Raw genomic sequence first — 15,135 nt, 5'->3', positions numbered from 1 at the left:
CTCAGGAGAAAAAATGGGAATTGGAATGGGGATTCTTGAGGCATTTGGGGTAAAGCAGTATGTAGTTGGTATGAATGAAAAAGAATCATTCATTAAGGATGAAAAAAACCTTGGACAAGTTGAGAAAATTCCCCATGGAGCACAACCCACACCGACAAATTAAAATGACTTCCTGTTGGCTTACTTATAACACACTTACGTTCATGAAACCCTTTACTATTTTTTTCATTTACATTTTAAAGTATTGTTACAAGTCGTCTAAAAATTAGTTCCAGAGGAGCAGCACGACTACAGGCTTGATGTCAGACAGCTGTCAACACACCGAGCCCCCATCATTGGTAACTGGTGCTCGAACCCAGAACTTCTGGGTGTGAGACAGACATGACAACTGCTACATTATGGAATCAATTATGAAATATGTCATAATTACTTTATTAAATAACTATAATAATTAAAATCAGTATAAGCAATCATATATACCAAAGAATTGTAATTGGTGTATCCCTAATTGGTTCAGACGGTAGTTACATTTGTGCAAAAGCTCTCTTATTAGTTTAAATATCACATCCCCCCACCCCCCAATTTTTAGAAGCTTAAGTAAAAAAATATCTGAAAGTATGTTGTCAATTTATACATTTGTTAACTTTAAGGCGCCAATGGTTTAAAGGTAGACTGAGGGTTGGGGAGTCAGAAAGGTAGATTCAAGCAGAGTAAAGCCGATCAGAAAAAGAACGTCATCTGTCGTTTATGTCCAGTAACTTACTGTTACATTGATGTCCTGCAACTGAAATCTGAATCAGTTGAGTATATATTTGCTTTCAGGTCTATTCTACTGTGTATGATTCACCTTTTGCACATTTCATGCAACATTGGCATGCAAGGATGTATAAAGATGAAACTAAAATATGCATAAATGTGCATACATTTCACTGTAACAACATGTAAAATTCCTTTCATTTATGGCCCCTTCACAATAAGGACTAATAAGGTTCCATAACTTCTAGATTTAGCCTAACAGACAAAATTGTTAAGATAAAGTCATCACTGTTTCTTCAGAAAAAAATCTGCAGTTTTTTGTGCAATTAAAGCGCTGTGTCCTGAAGTGTCTCATCTGATAAACACAGCCAGGGGCCCTGGTTTTCTATGAGACAAATGACCAGAGGCCATTTCTCTAAAACTCCTTGTTGATGATTAGATGTGCTTTATTCCTTTTATTTATTATTAGCTCTCTTTGATGAATCAGTTTTTTTATACTTGACTTCTCAAGAGTTCTTTACAAAATAAGACAATCATTAGAATGACAGGGTATTTAAGTATTTGTTTGTAAGAGAATGATCTTCAGCAGTATTAAAATGCCTCTTGGTTGCTAAACCATCCCAAAATATAATAAAGTTGATGTTTCTATTGAAAGTAAAGAGACGTTAATGAGTTAAAAAAAGAAAATGGAGCTCACATGTTGCTGCCGCTATGTTATACATATACATATGGGAGTGATAGAATCTGACACCTTCGCCCCTTTACGATGACTGAACTCTTATACTTTTTTTCCCCAATCACTATATTGAATTGTTCCAGGTAAATGCACCTAAAAAGACATGACCTGATCAGATGCTCCACTCGGCATCGATTCAAAGAAAGAGCATGGAGCAGTTCTCTGAGCTCGTGCCTAACATTGTACCTTCTCTTGCTCAGTCAGTTTTTGTATTCATGGCTGTGTGTATAACAAAATACACAGTATACACAGTATACAGGAGTAACTGTTAAAATGAACATATAAAGGAGTTAAAGTGACACATTTAATGATGAATACTAACAGATTTAGGGCAATAAAGCCTCTTTGATAAATGATGCAGATTTACCCAGATTATTACTGGTGACAATGTTGTTAATATCAAGTGCATATAAAAAAATAAAGTCATAACTCCCCAGACCTAAGCTACAATACAGTGTACAGTGTATGGACAGCAGTGTGAAGAAATGACTGCTGCTTTGTGCTTACATCTTCACACAACATAGTGAAGTCTTCCTTTGATACTTGTTGATTAAATAGTCTGAGTGATTCGGCCGATGCTCTCTTGTGACTCCTATTATTTGTTAAGAAGACAAATTAAAGTCTTACATCAAAATGCAATCAATGCCAGCGAGCCTCTGGCTGCAGTGGGCAGCAGGATGATGAAGCTATAATTCGACTTTACTGCACAGTAAATAAATGACAGACCTTTGAAAAGGACCCACAGAGAATTTCCTATGGACTCGAAGCCTGTTCAAACAGTTAGTGAGAGAGATATTGATTTTTAACCTAATTCCACTCTAATAATCCTGCTCTTTTACCATCTTTGGAACAGATTGAGATATTAGTATTTTTATTTTTGTGGTTCATGATTATTTTTTTTTTATCAGTCTGAAAAAATTACCAGATCAGTGTGAGTCTCCCTTGTAGTACCAATGCACTGCTGAGAGTTAAATGAAATCATAAGAAGCTTTGGACAAATATCTATTATTTTACGATTTTTTCAGCAGATTATAATTTAATTTGATGGGTGTAAAATTTAAACAGATATTACTGTTTCTAAGCAGAAAAGCTACACTCAAATTAAAATCTATTTTTACGAACGTTTTGGTAAGACAGACAGACTCTTTTCTATTATTCAGAGATGGACCTGATCTGATACAGTAAATACACAGACAGTATATCTGTGTGTATTTAATTAATAGATTTGCACCTGAATAGAAATTGATACAATGTGATAATGTGTTCCTGCCAACCTAGTTTTGCACCTTTGAACAAATCTAATTTTTGAAGTTGAATACATCCTCGATGACGTATAGGGCCCCTCGGTAACACTGACTATCAAAAAGCTTCTCAGAGGCGGGTACAAACCTGAGGAGACGCTGAAATGCAACACAGCCTGGAGCAGACAATGACTTATTCCAACAAAACCTCCCCGCTTCAATGGATTCTATATTTATATTTTTAACATTCATGGTGACAAAATATTTGCTGAAGACTAATCTACTTGAACTAAAGAAACCCCAGCTTTCAATATGTCAACCGACCCAAATACATATGAATGAGTACTTGAAACATCACAAAAGCAGCTTTGGCATGCATCAAAAGTTCTTAATAAGACACTTTACCTGCAAGGCACCCCATGAGTGACTGCAGCACCACCAGTTTCCATAGCAACATCATCTTCAATTTAGTAGGGTCAGAGGAGTCCCACTTTCAATCATTAATGTTTGGAGTCCGACTAGGTCCTCTCTTGTTTTTCCAATCTGTAGAATACAGAAAACGCACATATGAGTGTAGTGACCATGGTCCAATTAGCAGAACATGTTTTGTCAACCTGCTTCACAGCAGGTGGCCTAGAACATACTGCAAAAGCACTATAATGTTAGTAATTAATATCATACATATGGCATAAAACACATGAATCTACTTAACCTGGTGACAGTATGTATATTTGATGGGGACTTTACATTCACTTCACAGGGTAGAGAGAGGAGAAAAGAAAAAAAAAACATTTTAAAGACTCTTATCCAAAGGCCCAGCAAATGTTCATAATAATAGAAAAACACATCATGTAAACAACATCAAATTTATTAAAATATTTTAATTTACATTGTTTTAGAAACACTAAAGAAACATATACAGTTTAGACATACTGTATTATCATTGTACTACAATGAAAACATTGGAAGGCTGCTGTAGGAAGTTGTTTAATTGTAAACGTTAAAAGAAACAACACCTCTCACCCGCATCCACACATAAATACCTTTCACGCCTCATTTTTGCAACTATTCATTCACAGCATTCTTCTGCCATGAATACCATAATAATATAAGACACGACAAACTCCATCACTTCCTTCAGTAGATGGTAAGTAGTGTTAATGTATAACATCTGCATCATTTGGAACTGTCAGTCTCATTTAAGTTTGTTATTGCTTCAGGAAAGAAGTTGTTCTTATATCTACTAGTCCACATTGTCACACACCTGTAATGTCTCCCGGGAAGACAAGAGAGGAAGAGCGCAGATGCAGACAGGCAAGACGTGTTGATCAAGAGCAGACAACGCGAAGAATAGGCAGGAGATTAAGGGAAAAAATATGTGGGAGAGGATGACAAGCACCAACAGATTTGAAAAAGGATGGAAATTGCCATATCTTTCTTTGGGTTTGGTGGAAACGCGATAGCTTTTAAGATGTGTATTCTCGAGTGTCGTTATTCTACTAAACACGCAGAGCTAAAGGGCAGATGACAGGAGACAATGAACAGAGCTGTGAAGAGTTGTTGATTTTCTGTACGATGTAAGAGGAGTATTTCGACAGCCGTGCAGTACAACAAGAGGCTCTGGTTGCAAAAGAAGTTGACTGGTGGGCGTTAACCAGGGATGGAGCGCCATCTAGGACAGAACAAGCAAACTGTTGCAGAAAGTTCGATGTGGAACATGCAGATACACAGCAGGAAAAGCATGCAGAGTCATTCCGATCAGGTCTTATTGCTTTGTTCCTACTTGAAGTTTTTATGCCTATAAAAGTGCAACGTTAAAAGATAAAAACCTCTTCAAACATGAAGGAGATTTTCACCGCAGTCATTTTCCTTCTCCCCTCACACTCATTATTATCTCCCTTGTGTTAGTATTAAAAACCAGAAAGTTTTTTGTGGGTCAGGAAGGCAGGACTCAGCATCTTAAAATGTCTCCCACAGACAAAGCTTTGGTTAAGATGGATGCTGGAAAAAGGGGTCAGAGGATATCCTGTTTTTGTCAAACAAGAAGAGCCAAACATTATGGAAGAGGTTTTTTGAGGACAAGCTAACCCTAATATATGAGAGGGTTTTGATAAAGTGTGTCCTGTACTGCTTTAAAAATAAACAATGTTTCACTATAGATGATATATAATGTGAGTATTAAATGGAGCCGTGATGATGCTGAGGGTTGAGGCCAGTTTCCTCTCATGTATAAGTTCTAGATCTTTCTGTAAAGATCGTTTTGTATTCATTTTACCACATTTACTGTATTAAAGTGTATTTTCTTTTCAAAATTTTGAAAATTGTTTTGGCTATGTTGTCTGAATACTGCTTCCTGCAAAGAGGACATTCAAAGTTGATCAAAGATGTCTGCCTCAGAGTGCCCTCGGTCGGCGCTAATTACTAGGGATAGTCATGATTAGCTGATTTATCGACTTATTCTTTAAGTCGATGTGACTCATCATTTAGGGGTGTGACCTTGTCTTCAGACCAATCAGCTTTAAATATATTCCCTGTTATGATCACTGGTCAAATAAACAATCCAACTTAATATCAACTTATTATCATAATATTTAAGACAACTTCGTTTTGTCATTTTGTAAGCGGTTTATACTGCTATAATTTGACGTTTACCTCAGTGCATGAACCATAATTTGTACTGTTTACAATCTTTTATTTTATTTCAAAATGTAAGGCATATGAGATGCAAATACAGGTAACTTTTTAAAAAAAATTCTTACAAAACTACCAAATATTTTACTTTTCTATAAAATATCAAGTGACGTCAAATGATTTTCAGCCAGATGTAGGAATTTTGCAAAGAACCATCCAGGCTTTGAAAGAGCAGCTACAGCAAAAAGTAGACAGACAAAACTGTCCTTAACAGAAACATTTCTCCATGCACTGTTTGCTGTGCCTCTCCATTCTCGTCAGTGCCACAGAGACTGTCTTTTTACTTGTTTGCAGCTGTGATGCATGACTGCTTATCTCATCACACTGGCAAGCGTTAAAAAATCTGTGCATTTCAAAATAAAGTAAAAAACAGAAAAACCTTTGTTGTACCACACCCTAGACGGACTCCAGCTCTTTTTCATGACCCTTAACAGAAGTTAAAGGATGGATAGACACACATACAGAATATATCAATCAGCCTCCAGCCATCACAGGTACAGACAGATGCTGAATTTCAGTAGTGAAAATATTAGACAAAGGATATTGGAGATGGAGTTAGCAGGAAACAGGTGAAGAGAAAGACCTCAGAGGAGATTTGTGCATGTTGTGAAGGAGGACGTGGAGACAGACTGGAGAAAAGCAGAGGGCATGGTGAGATAGTCTGAAAGGCTGACGGCCAATAGACAAAGAATGACATTGGGGCCTAAAATTGTCACTACAGTAGTTTAACGTTGACACCTTATTTCAATGAACGTGGTTTGAAAAGTTATCAGTATTTCTATAAACAGAAATTTTACAATTTTAGTGCGTACTGTTCTAAATTGTTAATATTATTAACAGACCAAGTGTGACCTTGTGTCTCCCTCCAAAACACAATTTTGATTTCCACTAATAAATTGGAAAATGATTCACTGGGTTCTAAAATAAGTATGAAAATGTACATTTTGACCTTTTACTCCTTATTGTGAAACATAAACAACCAATACAGCAGCTGTCTTGCAGCATCACTTTCTGCTTTATTGTGATGAAGGACACTCATGTAGGTGGTCGTGCGATGGGTCTATTTGACAAAAAGTAACTCCTAACAATGACCAACCTCTCAGATTGAATTCATAATTACATGTCTTAAACAAATACTGTACAGAAGGATTTGTTGGCAGACACAGCATCACCTGAAGCATTACAGGGTTTGCATAGCCAACTAGATGAAAAACTGCATTTGCAATTTTACGGCTGGGTAATTTCAAAGCATATGTTATCCCCACCTGTTTGTCCATGGCGTCCTTCATATGATGTACCTTTAATTAGTGCTGGGCAGATGTTTAGTCTGTCTTTACAAGTTACTGCTAAACAAAGATCACACACCTGCAAAAACGTATCAACAGCAACAGGCGTTGTTGAATAATGGGAAAATAAATAAATAAATAAATAAATAAAAAAAAAAAAAAAAAGAAAAAAAAAAAAAAAAAAAAAAAAAAAAGAAAAAAAAAAAAAAAAAAAAAAAAAAAGAAAAAAAAAAAAAAAAAAAAAAAAAAAGAAAAAAAAAAAAAAAAAAAAAAAAAAAGAAAAAAAAAAAAAAAAAAAAAAAAAAAAAAAAGAAAAAAAAAAAAAAAAAAAAAAAAAAAGAAAAAAAAAAAAAAAAAAAAAAAAAAAAAGAAAAAAAAAAAAAAAAAAAAAAAAAAAGAAAAAAAAAAAAAAAAAAAAAAAAAAAGAAAAAAAAAAAAAAAAACTTACTTTCTCAAATTGTATTAGTCCAAGTTAAAAAAAGGAAAAGAAAATCAAACACTGATCAGCTCCTCAATTATAATCACAAAACCTAATGAGTTAATAAAAAACAATACTTTTGACTTGTCCTTTTATCAGTAGTCATTACAACAGATGTACGCATAGTGATTCAGCAGAGTATTTTAATGACTGCACACTTACAATTCCAGTGTTTCCCAATAACTGCCAGCACAGTCTCACGACTGTGAAAAAGAAAAAAAAAAGTAATAATAATAAACAGTATTTCACCATCTCTAATCTCTGTCAGTCATCCAACAGCTGTACTCAGTCTCTCTGTAGCCCGCAAGGGCAAAAGTACGCAAACACACCAATGTACGTATACACACAGGTGGCGCTGCATTGTCAGCAGCTTTCCTGGCTACGTCTGGCACGATTTGAAGAGAGTTTGAGGGAAGGGTTTTATAATTGGGATCATCCCAGTTGGTCTTACTCTCAATTAAAAAACCCAAACTTTTTCAACTTCTCATGAAACAGAAAGGCCGACGTTCATTTACACACATAATTGTACTTCCATGACACCTGCCGTACAATCACATAATGGGACTAACTCTGGTAGCTGTACCACACATGGGCATGTCTACCTTTGTTGTGTAAAAATTAACATGCGCCACCAGCCTGAGGACTAATTTTACACCGCATCCTGTTATGTGCAGCTCGGTGTACAGCTGTTGATGGTAAAGCCGAGCTGTGACAGCTCTGTGAAACAACTCTGCTCTGCATCCCCATCACTAGTGATGTGGGAGGAATATTGTATTGTAACTGGAGAGTGACTTTCTCAAACTCTACTGCTGTGACACATCTCAAGTGTTGAACCCCAAAAACTGAACCATGGCAGGGCAACTTATTTCAGAATAAAAATATTGAATGTGACAACTGTCTTGACCATGTGAACAAAATAAAGTAGCTGCCATCTGAAGGTATATGTGCTATCCATTATCATGGTTTTCCTTTATATTCTACTGAATAAATGAGTCCAGTACAATAATGTTGGTTTTCGTACATTAATATCTCTACTAGAAAGGAATCAACACGTATGTTTTACTTTGGAAGGAAAAAAAAAATACACGTTCAGAAGAGCTGTGCTCCTGGCACTCTTCAAAGATGTGTGATGCAGAGTTGACTCAGATTTTTCTTGCTGATGTAAAATTGAAAAGTCCTTTCAACAACTGGTTTCCACCCTAGCCACTCGGACACAAGAAAGGGTTGATAGAAGAGGGAATCTGCACCAGACCACACATATTGAAGAAAGAAAAATCTGTCAATTGTTTAAGGTCATGATTTTTAACATCAAAACAAAGATTTTCCAGCCACAAATCAGACATGTAGTGAGAAATTGCACTTATCTCTTGCTATTTTTTTTTTTTTTTTTTTTTTAACAGGCTACCACAGATCACGTTTCTCAATCGACTACTATCACTTTCTGTTACACCCACCATCTCTGAGCCGTCGCTCGCTATTTCTGGATATTTTTTTTCTTTTCGTGTTTTTCCTGGTGGAAATACAGTAACAAGGCCTGCAACACGTCGCACAATGGAACTTGGGAGCAACAATCAGCTCAAACGCGCTGAGGAAGCTTTACCTTCACTTCAAGGCCCTCAACTTTAACAACAGAACTCTGGCGATAGAATAAATACAGTAAACACACCAACCTCTGTGTCACTGCACGAGGTGGGCAGTATTTCCAGAAGGACGATGGCCCCTAAAGCAGCCAGTGCAGACCTTCATAGCATACACTACGAAGCTTCTCATCAGAACTGTTCGCAGATATTTCCAACCTGTCCCTCGCATGCACATCTGTCCCCACCACCCTCAAGTCCTCCACCACTGTGTGATTCTCAAAGAAAACCCCAATATCCTGCTTAAATGACTGCAGTATAATCCTGACGCTCTCATTCCAAGTCTGATGCAGTAGTTTGAGCGTAACGTCACGACACATATATAAAAAGACCATTTTGGAAATCTGGATACAGTACAATTTGCATATAAATAACACTGCTCTACTGATGATGCCATCAACACAACCATTACGCAAGGACACATATGTGAGGATACTATTCAAAGACTGCAGCTCCTCACCTCACCTTCACTCCCCCCCTCGTTGAGAAGCTTCTCACCCTCACACTGACACCCTCTGCATCTTCACATCAGACGCGGTTCATTTTCACACTCAACGACAGACTTCCGTATAAGTTAATGCGCAGTTGTTCATATATTAGTCAAAGCACAGTGAATGCGCTATTGTGTTCACACTGACATTTGATACTGTTTTTTGTTCATCAATGAAAGCAACATGTATAGCATAGCACTGATCAAGTTTAATATTAAATAGAGAGAAGACATCAGCGATCTGCCAGCAGAGAGCTGCACTGAACCTTCAAATTATTTGGTCTTACATTAACATGAATGACGTCTAGAAATACAACTCAGAAGCTACAAAAAATAAAAAATAAATCACAGCAGGCTATGCTTTTTAGGAGGGCTGAGGAAGTTTGGCATGTCACACAAAATCCTCAACAGCATATTGCAGACGGTGATAGTTTTATCACCAGCAAAAACACAAGGTTTTTGATGTGTTCTCAAAGGGAAAACAAAAAACCCTTTGAGCTGAGACTAAGGAAAGAGCTCAGTGTATCCTTGCAAATGTATTCCCATCAGTACAGGGAATAGACAGACGGGTCATCCACAATCCACACAAACAATATGCATATATTTTCACACTGCAGGAAGAGGATTAAAATGTGTAAGGAAAAAAAAATGAAGCTCATTTTACTGTATATATTTTCACACTGCAGGAAGAGGATCAAAATGTGTAAGGAAATCTATATGACATTAGAGTCTAATGTCATATAGATACACAAGAATGAACCTCGTTTTTCCAGCACTTAATTTAACATCAGTAGTCTAAACATTAGACTATATATCCTCTATATTCCTATATATTATATATTGTATAATCTATACAGATACAGGTTTAAAAAAAACAATTTGAGGGCAATAATAACAATTTGCATTGTAGAATCAAAACAAAAAAACTGATATTGTTATTGTGGTTAAAATAATCTTAGATTATTTCTCAAATTTACATCTGATGTCCTAATTTCCATGTTTTACACTTTCCGTAATTTTCGAGTTTTTCTGCACAGACGTTGAAGTCACCATCTTATTGAAGTGCGACTACTCAGAAGCAAAGAGATGAGTCAGAAAAACCACAGAAATACTTCAGTGTTTTTGTGTTTGTGGTTCAAGAACACCAAATAACCAACGGTTGTTCAAAAATCTGCCCGAGCTTTACCTGCAGTTTAAGTTTAATCATTTGTGATTTTAGTTTCTTCTTCTCTCTGTGCTGAGTCATGGTTCAGCATGAAGCAACAATCTGCTGTTGCACAGTTCCAACACAAAGACAGTGGCTTCCTATATATTATCCACAGTAAAAATCAAGGCATTCAACCTGATTTTTTTGAAGTCTTCAGGAAATGACAAAGCTCTAGCTGAAGGTTCTGGTGTATGGAGTTTTTACATTGTGCTAAATGAAGAGAGACCGGTGGCTCTCACAGCAGCCACACCCAGCGGTGAGTACAACTAACCTCAAGTTAAAAATCATGTCTATCTAAAAAAGAAATTTGCTTTCAATTCGAATGCATCATCGAGAAGAATTAAATCGTTCAGACGTCTTTCTCCGGTACATTTAACCATGCAGCAAACCCAATGTAGAAAATTAACTTCTTTTCTCACCTTAAAGTTCTCCTCTTGTATCACTGTAACAATATCTAAATCAGTTAAACCAGTGGTTCCCAAAGTGGGGGCGCCTGCACACTTCTGTTGAACATCAGAAATCTTAAAAGACGTTGACTGACTCCAGTCATACATTCTTCTTTATTTTAGCTATGAACACAGACCAATATTTTTGATATAAGGATGTCAAGAATTCCCTGCACAAAGAACACAAGTAAAAGTAAGAGTGTACTTCCATCTCAAACTTCACTATGACTTCTTTTCTTATTTTTTCTTCTTTTCTTTTACCCGTAAGCACAGAAGTCTGAATACATATTTATTTGATTCTGTTTTCTTTTCAGTTCTAGTTTTGTAATGTCCTTTTCTGGCCTTATTAAATACAATCTCTTCATCAGTTAGTTCTGAAAAAGTAAAAGAAAAATAAACATTTCTGTCCAGTAGCATGATCTTAGAACACAATTTAATCAAAGCTTTAATACAAGCTTTGGATGAACCTTAAGTTACTCCCATCTTACTGAACGAGCAAGACTTTTGTCATGAGTCTCATCCCAAGTTGTCAAACACCTGTGATGCCAGACGTCAGCAAATCATGAAATGTCTATATAAAAACTGCAAAGCAACAGTTGTATCAGCGGTGTGCAGCTTCCTCATCCATTATGCTGCTGCGGGAAATTTCATAGCACTACACTTCCAACAGATTCTAGCAGAGTGAGGCGAAAAAGGCAGAAGCAGCAGTGGTGTGGCTCAACAACTGCCACTGTTTGTTTTAATGCTTACTGTTTGCTGCTGTGCGTATACAGGGAGTGGCATACAATAGAAATGGAGGGTTAAACACTTCTGAGGAAAAGAGTTGAATCCAATGAATATAGTTTACTTAATTAGAGGAACCTTGGATATATATATACTTTTGAATGCCATATTTGGTATTAATATTATTGTGCTGAAGCTTTACACTGAGATGTTCTACTGCTCAAAAATGCTATGAGTTACACCATCAAAAGGGTATGAAACTACTCATGACCTAAAAGATCCATTTCGAATTGAATTGTGAGATTCTTAGCAACACCCAGCACTAATCTCTACCCTTAAACTGCCCTTTTTCTGAGCCCTTGGTATTTTACCCCCACCCCTGCCCCCCCAGGAGGGAAGCGTTTAGCTAAATGTTGTTTTAGAGTGCCGTCAGATGTCTGCTAAAGCAGTGTGTAAACAACATTACGGTGGATAAGCAGCATAGTGTTGTCGTCTGTAATAATGTCAGTTATAGATAAGGAACCAAAAGAAAAGTTGCATTTGCACCCACTTTTGCAGGATAATGGATGAGTGTATTAAGAGGCAGCAGTGGACATATATGTGACAGAAATAAATACATTAGAATGTTATCCCTAAGGTTTTTCCATATGGCGAATCCAACAAAAGCAGCTGTCACAGTGGCACAGTGACACAGAAAATTATAGTATCACTCAACTGGTCTGAAAACTATTATTTATTTACTGCAAATGTGTCTATGTTAGTCTTTGTGACAGCAGCACGCAGATCAATTAAAAAAACTTTGATGTGTTCATTTTTACTGGAGGGTTCGAAGCTGAAACCAAAGGGAAAGGAAAACAGTGACATAGAGAGTGAGAGAATGTACCTCACCCATGGCGAGCACCATCTATTGGGGAGATGCGGTCATTACAGGAAAAACACAAAATGTCAGAAGTCCTATGATAATTTAATGTGGGTGGGCCAGATTAAAAAGTCAAACAGGCTATAACCAGTCTCTGGGTCACAGTTTTCCCATGGATGTTAGAGAGGGAGGAATGTCATTATTAAATAATCATTAAAGAGTGAGAGAATGTACCTCACCCATGGCGAGCACCATCTATTGGGGAGATGCGGTCATTACAGGAAAAACACAAAATGTCAGAAGTCCTATGATAATTTAATGTGGGTGGGCCAGATTAAAAAGTCAAACAGGCTATAACCAGTCTCTGGGTCACAGTTTTCCCATGGATGTTAGAGAGGGAGGAATGTCATTATTAAATAATCTTTTTTTTTTTTTTTTAATTTTATCATTCAGGAGACAATCGCTATGGATCATTAAAGCAATTCATTCTCCCAGGTCTAGTCTTTAACAACATAAAACCACTTGTTTGTGTACTAACTTGATGTAGACCCACTTATTCTTAAATGCCTACTGGCATCTACAGTATTTAATCACAACAACACATTGGTGCCCACCCCACCCCCACCCCACCCCATGGCCAACATGGAGACGTTCTAGAATAACACAGATAAGAGAAAGAACCAGGACTTTTAACACTGCTAGCCTAAGAGCAGCTGACAGACAGATAATAATAACAAAAACAACAAAGATTAACGAGGAACACCCATGTTGCAGCAAGAACAGCACTAACATGATATTATGTGACACAACAAGTCGCAGTAAGGAGTATAAGTGCTGCTCCAACTGCTCAGACGAGGAGACAGCCCACCACTGGACGTTCCCTGTCAAATGTCTGGCGCATCAAACAGAAAAGTAACACACACTTTACCTTTCTGCTGCTCTCTAAGCTTGTTTTCTTGGAGAGACATAAAATAAAAATGACCTTGATGACATTTCTTCAATACTTCCTACAGGAAGTGAGGGATGAAATTTTAATGCCGGTGCCTCAAAATGCACCTATGCCACTGTATTTTTAGCGCCTCTTCTGTGCTCTGTCACTCTTGACAGAGTCGCTGGCTGCTGCCAGGACGACACTGGCCATTAAGGAGGCTTATTTTCCTGTGAGACTGCACCGGGGTAGACTGCAATCAAAAACACCGGCGGATACAGTAAATGGAAAAAAAGCAAAGAAATTGCAATTATAATTGATACATATCCTGCGCTGAGGTAATTTCACACTTAATTAGAGCTTCATTTGGCTGGATCTGCAAAACTTCCATCTAAAGCCTTACTGCTGTTGCACTAATACACCTGAAAACCTGTTTGAGGGGAAATTGTGCTCTCGTCCGATGAGTGCTTTATAAAACAACACAGTCACAGGGGTTTCTCTTCACTGAACCACCAGGCCGATGCTCATTGTACATGATGTCTGACTAATGGGGCGGTCCTTGGTCTCTTCTGGGTGGTTTTCATCACTGTACCCAGCTGTCCACACAATTGAAGAGTTCATTTTAAAATTCTCTATAGTTAACGATGGAAGAATGACTTCCCAGATATCAGAGGCTGTGAGCAAGAAGCATGGGTAAAGAAAAGCACCGTTCTATATAACTGACTTGTTGGTCATTAAGCTCCTAGACAATCACTAACAGTTCAAATTCTGACTGACAGGCACACCAATTAACTCTGTTGTAGCTCTGGTGGGGGTGATACACACACGGACAGAGTGATTCATCCTCAGTTCCACTTGTGAGCATGCTGACATCAATGTTACACCACACTATGGGTTCCTTTTAAATGATCACGGAAAGATTAGGGTCAAAAGTCAGTCAAGGCTCGGATACTGTACATGTTGTACCTTAATAGAATTTAGGTTTCAGTGGGGCTGTGGTGGTTGTGGTAATGGTCAGCATCTTAGCACAGCACCACCACCCAGAGCAGCAGCAGCGACGAGGGCGAAATCAATTAAATCTGCAGGGATTATTCAAGGGAGGGTCACTCAACATCTGTGCTAATCTCATATGGACTTGCGCCAGGGTACGAATTACTTTGCTTACACCAGAACAGTGTAATTCTGAATGGAAACTTCTCGCTACCTCTGCAGCCCTGGGATTTTATAGGAAAGTTCGTCTGTAGGTGAGTGGAGATGAGCTGAGTTGATCTGAGTCTACAGCATGACACTCTGTGGAGTTTAATAATAATAATAAAATATTTCTATATTTTCTTACCTGGTTCGATAGCAGTATGAAGAATTCACTGCCTCCAATAATTCCGTATTTTGTCTCCGAACAAGCGTTTAGACACAAACATTACTGTCCAGCCGCCGAGCTCTGTGGTTAGAGCAAATCAACAAACCAAAAATAAACAAACACAAACAACGTGCACAAAATCCGCGTGAGCTTCCGGCTGCTTCCTTGTCGTGCTACATTCGTGCTGAACCAAAGTGAAATAAGCCGAGATTTACCGTGCTGGGCTGCACCGCCACTACTGTGAGCACCTCCGCCTCTCGCTCACTGTCTATATATGCGTGCGTGTGCGCGCGAGAGAGA

At 37.6% G+C, this 15,135-nt stretch overlaps 1 protein-coding gene across 1 annotated transcript in view; it reads right to left on the bottom strand.

The window, feature by feature from the left end:
- LOC103386273 (contactin-4-like) overlaps positions 1-15,129 on the bottom strand; it is a 695,358-nt gene extending 680,229 nt beyond the window's left edge. The window contains exons 1-2 of the mRNA XM_025060316.1: positions 14,815-15,129; positions 3,139-3,276 (exon numbers count right to left, since the gene is read on the bottom strand). Of these exons, the coding sequence (XP_024916084.1) occupies positions 3,139-3,193 (55 nt within the window). The 5' untranslated portion in view covers positions 3,194-3,276; positions 14,815-15,129. The remainder of the gene's footprint in view (positions 1-3,138; positions 3,277-14,814) is intronic.
- Positions 15,130-15,135: the final 6 nt, after the last annotated feature.

The sequence above is a fragment of the Cynoglossus semilaevis genome, chromosome 11, assembly GCF_000523025.1.
Source record: "Cynoglossus semilaevis isolate Cse_v1.0 chromosome 11, Cse_v1.0, whole genome shotgun sequence".
NCBI classification, from domain to species: Eukaryota; Metazoa; Chordata; class Actinopteri; order Pleuronectiformes; family Cynoglossidae; genus Cynoglossus; species Cynoglossus semilaevis.
The sequence above is the reverse complement of the archived record's forward strand: the minus strand, read 5'-3'. Positions and strand labels throughout refer to the sequence as shown.